The sequence below is a fragment of the Corythoichthys intestinalis genome, chromosome 16, assembly GCF_030265065.1.
Source record: "Corythoichthys intestinalis isolate RoL2023-P3 chromosome 16, ASM3026506v1, whole genome shotgun sequence".
In the NCBI taxonomy this organism is placed as follows: Eukaryota; Metazoa; Chordata; class Actinopteri; order Syngnathiformes; family Syngnathidae; genus Corythoichthys; species Corythoichthys intestinalis.
This window is the reverse complement of record NC_080410.1, coordinates 45,165,311-45,173,194: the sequence shown is the minus strand read 5'-3', so window position 1 is coordinate 45,173,194 and position 7,884 is coordinate 45,165,311. Positions and strand designations below refer to the sequence as shown.

Sequence of the window (7,884 nt, the reverse complement as noted above, 5' to 3'; positions counted from 1 at the left end):
ATTAGTGGTCTGAGTTTCAGGGCGTACAAGGTTATGGCTTTGTCATTGTCCCTGACATTCTAGCATCTATTTGTTGTGGGAACATTTTGTTGTGGCTATGTGTGTGGCAAAAGTGTTGTGTGTTATCACAGCTGGTGTGAGTAGCGACTCAAAATGAAACGGACAAATTAAAAGTATTTCAGGGGCTTAATGCGCCATGAGTCTGCTATGGCAGAATGTAGACATATTGTTCTATCAAACACAACAGTTGTTTTGGCTTAAAATACAGCAGTTTCTTTTAAAGAGGAGTGCAAGAGCAGAAACTGCTTTTTCAGTCTTGTCTGTTTTTTCCGCCATATATTTATTATACACTAACAATCACACACGTTGCCCACACTTGTACTGTACCAAATCTTCATACTGAGCACTACCAGACTCAAGAAGTGATGTCCACGTCTGTCTTAATGAGGTGAAGTTGAAATACCAAAAGCAGTTACTAACCTTACAAAGGTTGAAGCAAAATTAAATGGACATGTAAAGCCTCCCCAGCTTTCCGCCCCACATGAGAAAGTACTTCCTCTCCCTCTCATTTAAAAGCGGTGGGGCGCATCCAATACTGCTTCACTGATGATCAGCGACACCATGTTGGGGATTCTCTGCCTTCTCATCGCCGCGGTTACTTGTAAGACCCTCTTTATCATTTCTCTTCCACGCGTTGGAGTCGGCTAACGGTTGTTGTTTTTGTCTTTTTACAGGTGGCGACGCAGCCAAAGCGGTGACCCTGACGCCAGCGGATCTGAGCGTTCCTGTAGGACGAGAGGTCATTTTCAATTGCAACATTGAGAGGGATGATCGTGATTACATCAGATTTTATAGACAGTTTCCTGGAAATGCTCCACAGTTAATTCTGCGGCATCGTCGTTCACTGTCCTCACCTAGCTATGATTCAGGGTTCTCCTCTAGCCAGTTCGATGCCAAAGCGTCCTCCGATGTGGATTTCAAAGTCATCATTAAACAGGCAAAGGTAGAAGATTCTGCTGAGTATTATTGTGACACATGGGATAGCACTGCTGCTGAAGTAGTATCACAGTGAAATGCGCAGTGACAAAAACTGGCTCACTTACGTCTGCTTTTTTTGTTGAGTCAACATGTCAGATTCTTACCTGTGCAGAAGAAGCGATGCTATTTAGAATGATGTGAGGTGAAATTGTAAACAGGCACTGGACTTTGCCTGATCCAGACCAGGGGTGTCGAAGTGATGGGCCACATCATAATTCTGGTTTCCTTCAGATGAGATGATGAGGCAGGCTGCTGAGTTGTGGAAGGATTTATTGGGGAGGCCGAAGTGCATCAAATAAAAAAATTGTGTTTTCTCATCCCATGATCGGTCAGGGTTTTAGTCTTCGATGCGTTGTTGTTGTTTTTAATCAGTGGACCTGTTTGTTTTCCAAGGTCCGCCTTTGCGATGCTCCTCTGAGGGACGTTTCCAACACGGTGACCACTTGACAGACGTGTGGACGATCAGCACCGCCACTGACGAGGAGTTAAAAGACACAGGAGTGAATGTTGACATCTCGGATTCAAAGAAAATGTCATAAAGAAGTTGAGGACTAGTGTGAGTTTTTGTACGGCCGTCAGCACAAGTGTACTCACTGTGGTATTCAGCGGAGGGACCAAGCTGCTTGTGACAAGTAAGTACTTTGAATTCATCATCAAATAGGTTACATTTATGCATGTACCAATCAATAAATGCCTTATTGAATATATTTGTTGAATTTTTTTTTTTTTCACTGCTTCATCTTTTACATTTTTGACTCTTGATAGTTAATGTTATTGTAAGATATTGCGCAGATAAACAAAAAAAAAAATACATAAAAGGTTTTTACAGCTCAAGAGTAATTACTGTAATATATTATATTATATTATATATACTATATTGTGTCTATATATATAGATATATAGATATAGATATATATCTTTTTTTTTCTTTTAACGCAGTTGATTTATGTATGGTTACATTCTGCACTTTGGCATTTTTTCCATTAATCTGTGTGAGGACCATCATTGTAAATGATTACATTAGGGCTGTCAAAATTATCGCGTTAACGGGCCGGTTACTAATTTTTTAAATTAATCACGTTAAAATATTTGACGCAATTAACGCACATGCCCCGCTCAAAAAGATTAAAATGACAGAACAATGCAATGTACACTTGTTACTTGTGTTTTTTGGAGTTTTGTCACCCTCTGCTGGCGCTTGGGTGCGACTGATTTTATGGGCTTCAGGACCCATGAGCATTGTGTAATTATTGACATCAACAATGGCGGGCTACTAGTTTATTTTTTGATTGAAAAATTTACAAATTTTATTAAAACAAAAACATTAAGAGGGTTTTTAATATAAAATTTCTATAACTTGTACTAACATTTATCTTTTAAGAACTACAAGTCTTTCTATCCGTGGATCGCTTTAACAGAATGTTAATAATGTTAATGCCATCTTGTTGATTTATTGTTATAATAAACATATACAGTACTTATGTACCGTATGTTGAATGTATATATCCATCTTGTGTCTTATCTTTCCGTTCCAACAATAATTTACAGAAAAATATGCATATTTTATAGATGGTTTGAATTGTGATTAATTACGATTAATTACGATTAATTAATTTTTAAGCTGTAATTAATTCCATTAACAATTTTAATCGTTTGACAGCCCGAGATTACATATTTTGTAAGTGCCATTATTAGTTATTTGCTTTTGTTGCACATTTACTTTTAAAAGAAAATTCAATCATGAAAATGTATGATTAAGTTGGGTTACCTAAATGAAAACAGTATGCAGCAGCTATGATATATGTGCAATATTTGACTGTTATTTCATGTTTTTAATATTTTGTACATATAATGTTTGTTGATAAATTCCTTCATGTTAGTCATGGTGGTTCTTGGTGTAGATTTTAGTATACTTTTTAGTCAGGTACCTTTGGCGATACAGGCACAGTAAATATATATTTTTCTTTGTTTTGTTCCATATTTAGTTAGTGTTTCAATATTTCCCCTAATTTCCCATTTTTAATCATGACTAAATTTGGGTTTCTTGGATGCATTATAAATATGTCATAAATTAAGGTTTAATTCTTTTGTTTTTGAAATTTTAGGATGATAAAGTATTTGACATGCCTCTAAATATGAATGAGTGCATTTCAGCCTTTACGTAAAGTATTTAGATGAAGATAAAATGAAGCTGAGCATAAATTTTTGCAGCCTAGAGAGCCAAAATCATTTGTTGTAGTCATCATCTAACATTATTCCACTACATTAATTACTGTATCCATTCTACCGATTAACCTTTGTACTTGAGTCCAGATGCTGTCAACTAACAGATCTGATCCCTCCAGGCTCTGATGTGACTCCCCCCGTGGTGACTGTCTTCCCTCCGTCCAATGATGAGCTCCAGTCCAAAGAGGCCACACTCGTTTGCATGGCCACCCAGTCCATCCCGTACGCTGACGTCACTTGGATGGCTTGCGGCCGTCAGGCGACGGGCGCCGTCGCCACCGGTCCTGCTGAGCGAGAATCGAACGGCAACTACAAAATCAGCAGCTATCTCACCGTGCAGACGTCCGAATGGAACTCAGACGTCCCTTACACTTGTAAGGTGTCTTTGGGCTCCCAGTCTGCTGAAAACACCATTAAGAAGTCCAAGTGTGCAACTTAGCAACACCACAACAATGTGTATGCATGTTTGTAGTGAGTGATTTTACCGCATTCTGCTTTAATTTTACTAGAATGACTCAATATACTTCAATAAAAAAATATGTCATTGGTTTTTCGACTGAGTATGTTAAGATTTGAGCTCATATTCTTATCAGACTTTACAAAAATGCAAAATGAAGCACTAATATTTTGTCCAAAAGACTGTTTTGTGTTTGTTCTGTTCCCTAAAATGATAGAACACACCAATTAAAAATGATGACATGTAGTGTGACAATATATTGAAAAGGTGATCTATCGCGATACTTTATTGCCCATAAGGTTATTGATATGCCACCGCCAATAATTGATATTTCATTTTGAAAAGGTGTTGCTGTTTGATAAAATATAAGAATCCAATAGGTTGCCACCAAAATATTCAATAAGAATAGTGTCTATGTTAGTTCACTGGTTGCTATCGACCGCCCTAGACATGCTGTTTATTTTCACTGGATTGGACATCTAGCGCCCTCAAAAGCACTGAAACCAGAGCAGTCTTTTGGGCAATTACATGACACTTCGTGTTGTGAAATGCCCCAAAACGAACTCATTGCCTAGCAGTGGCTCCCACTGATTGCCATTGACGTCTGACTGGAAGGGTGGCGTTTGTTCATTGGCTCCCAAACCTCCCACTTCAAATGGATTGGACGGCGCCTAGAGATCAGCTTGTATCGCATCGTGAGGTACCCAGAGGTTCTCACCCACCCCTGATGATGAACATGTTGCACTGAAAATCTAACAGGTATAAAATACTTCCTGACAAAAAAAAAAAATTCAAATTCATGAAATATTATTTTTTAATTCATGTTGACAACATGGAACATTTTTTTAATCATTCATAAACAATCTTTATTCATGAGCACTTCGCTTTCACGTCATTCTCTGAAAGAACAAGGTACAAAATTTTAGAGAAATTAGTAGAAGTAGAAATTAAACAGAAAATTTTAGTCCTAATTTAAAACAATATACAATTTCAATATTCTCATGTGCATTCACAAATGGAAGAAAGTTTTTTTTCTTTTTCAGATATAACAAATATAAATGTTTTAAATAATGTTCTTCCCAATTAATTTTCAGGTTGTTGTTTTCTAAATTCATAATGTTTAGTGCTCCATAAAAGATTACATTTGAGAGTAAGTACTAAGCCTGTCGCAATATGTAATAATTCCATTTATCGCGCGATACATAAAAATGAAGGCGGTAATTTTTCCGCTGCGATTTATCGCCTCATGCGGCAGATGTGCTGTTAAAAGTTCGGTTTCCTCGTTACCAACTGCGCAAAATGCATCTTCGTTCCAGGTCCGGCAAAAACTAGCGCCGGAGCCAATCGTTCCCATTATATCCTATTCAGAGGTTGCGCTAGACTTTTTCATTGTCTGTCATTTTGACTGACAATGTCATAAAAATCCGGTCATAATCTATTTTTACCCGTCACTTACATTTTTTAAATGATAATAATGACATATTCAATAGTATTTAGTTTTCATTCATTTTTAATTAATATTCTGTCCGAACAAGCTTGACAAGAGGCAAACAGATAGCGGAGTGCACCAATCAGCGACGGGCAGACGTGCTGTTAGCAAAGCGACGAGGGCCGGACGAGGGACTTGCGCGCGGGAGTAAACATATGAGGAGAACGGAGTTTATTCAACATGGCTAGCGCGAGACAGACTGTTGTCAATGTCTCGTGTCGATGTGTCTTAGCTCATTTAAAACTGAATTTACCGCGGATTGGAACATATTCTCGGCTCTCCCGCCATCCGTGTTGTTGTAGAGACGACTTCGGCGCGCAAGAGTGATGTTGCTCGTGAAAAACACGTCACGCAAATAAACAAATCTGATTTGTCGATTGATTTTGTACCTACTCGAGAGGCTGTGTCCCAGACTTTTCTTGAAAAATACAGGGAGAAGAGTCTGGCCGTGCCAGGCAAACACTCAGTTGCCTTGACATTTTTCCGAGTAAGGCCAACGACGTCATGCATCAAGAGAGACAATAGCTAATTAATATGCTCACTCGCCACCGTGTGGTCTGGGGTGTGAATTGCAACCTGTCAAAATGACGGATGGGCTTCAGTTTTTTGCGTCACCGTTTTAAAAAAACGGTCAACGACGGAAAATATTCGGTTAACGCGACCCCTGATCCTATTGTTCAACGTATACCGCTCCGGAGTGACTGTGGACCATCTATGGCGTGCCGGTGTTGTTGACGTGTGGGCGCTCCCGTCAGGAGTGACATTTCGCGCGGCGCGGCTATTTTTCGGCACAACGCCGGATATTTACAACGAAGTCCGCCAAAACATTATTACCGATTTGGCTGCTGCGAACAACCTCGCTTTGACAACGAACAGCTGAATGAAATTAAGAGCGCTGTGCTTCCAACTCGTCCTGTTTATGAAAGTCGATTGTCATATACTGGTGTTGTGTAGTAATGAGAAGAGTGCAGACGTGACTTCAGCGGCGCTTGCTAACTTTTTTAATGCGCGCACACACTACTATCATGAAATGGCAAACTAGATTTGCCACGTCCCATGCCATTGGCTAGGTGAGCCCAGAGTGATTATGGGACACGTAGTCCATATACTACATCGATGAATTCTAAACTGTCATGACGGAGAAGAAGGCCAAATCAATCCATACCAGTGACTATAGATAATGTTGCAAATATTGTTAATTCAGTATGTGACACGGATGGAGCTTCCACTTATGCACATTTATTCACTAAAAATAATAATTCCACATTGACCACTCACTTCACTCCCCTTGTTTCCATTTGACTGGAAATTTTATCCAAACGCAGCACATTGTGGCATTTTACTTCGCGAGTTTAGGCAGCAATAAGCAATTGTTGAACACGCTACACATTTGGAAAGATCCCAATGACATCATCACTGAGAGCCCGCAAACTATGGCGCCAACTAACGGTCAAAATATGGACTAAATATTATAAAATATTGCCATTGATTTAACATTTTATGTGTTTCTAACAACATATTTTGGTACGAGAACAATTGTGGTTTATTAGAGCCTACATGTATTTAAGTTAGAGGATCACTTTAAGAACTAATCAGTGCAGAAGGTGATTAGTTCGGTGTCATTCCTCCAAACAGTTCAGCCCCCCGGGTGGCCGAAAATGTAATTGCATATAATGGACTTTCCAATATATTAATTCAAAATTAAGATTGTGCCTAAAAAACACATAAAACAAACAACATAAATGAATGAGATGAAAAAAAAAAAATTCTTATAATGAGTCAAAGTTATTTGGCAAACAGATCATGTGACTCGCACCTCAGAGTTGGTCATTTGCCTTGCAGAAAAAAAAAAAAAAAAAAAAAATACCTGAGGACAGAAAAGGCAAGATGGATATACGGATTTATATTTCAAACCTATTGATCTAGAAGCAAGGATTTAAGAGGACGACCATAAAACCCCGGAGAGCACCGCCAAAAAGTTTGCTCCACTAAAGACGTTAACCCTAAAAAATGATGGGAAACAAAAAAACGCTCATTGTCAAAAAGAATGCGGCGTCTACTTCTCCAATAGGTAAGACAAAAAACAAAACAAAAAAAAAACGTAATCTCACACACGCACCTGCACACACCCACACAGCTGGGATGCGTGTATGTAAGAGCATGGGCTAAGCTACTATCTAAGCCTACTGTATATCTTGTAACTCAGTTAATATTATAGCTAACACTGCATTTCGGGGTCATCAACATTTTGCCCCCCCCCCCCGCCACAAAAGTCAAACATCGCCTATGGTCTTCAGATTAGATCATCGTGAAGTGAAACCAACTTACTTTGCCAGACTAGGATCAAAATGATAATGTTAAATAATTTCTACGACTGCATATCTGGTTGTGTGAAATGTTGCCAACCTATTTTGAATGTAATTGGAGGATATTGACATTGTTCTTTCTACCATTTAAGTGCTTGGGATTTTTTTATGTGAGCAGACCATGTGCATTCATGGTGCATAAATTAAATAACCAATAAACGATTGAAAAATAATGAATTATGAACTCATTACATTTCACTACTGAAATAGTCACTAAGAAAACTAGAAAAGAAATTAAATTAGGGCTGTCAAACGAATAAAAATTTTAATCGAGTTAATTACAGCTCAAAAATTAATTAATCGTAATT

The 7,884-nt window shown here is 38.4% G+C and overlaps 1 protein-coding gene across 1 annotated transcript; it reads left to right on the top strand.

Moving 5' to 3' along the window:
* Positions 1-621: 621 nt before the first annotated feature.
* On the top strand, positions 622-3,758 carry LOC130904476 (immunoglobulin lambda-1 light chain-like). Its single transcript, XM_057817239.1, has 4 exons — positions 622-661; positions 735-1,068; positions 1,645-1,670; positions 3,384-3,758. Exons 1-4 carry the CDS (start codon positions 622-624, stop codon positions 3,701-3,703), a joined length of 720 nt encoding a protein of 239 aa, XP_057673222.1. The 3' UTR covers positions 3,704-3,758.
* Positions 3,759-7,884: the final 4,126 nt, after the last annotated feature.

Bases quoted from the DNA above. Each gene is read 5' to 3' on its own strand.
- LOC130904476 (XM_057817239.1), top strand. From the start codon at position 622: ATGTTGGGGATTCTCTGCCTTCTCATCGCCGCGGTTACTT. The intron at 662-734 runs GTAAGACCCTCT...GTCTTTTTACAG, and splicing joins TCTCATCGCCGCGGTTACTT to GTGGCGACGCAGCCAAAGCG. The intron at 1,069-1,644 runs GTGAAATGCGCA...TGTGGTATTCAG, and splicing joins GCTGCTGAAGTAGTATCACA to CGGAGGGACCAAGCTGCTTG.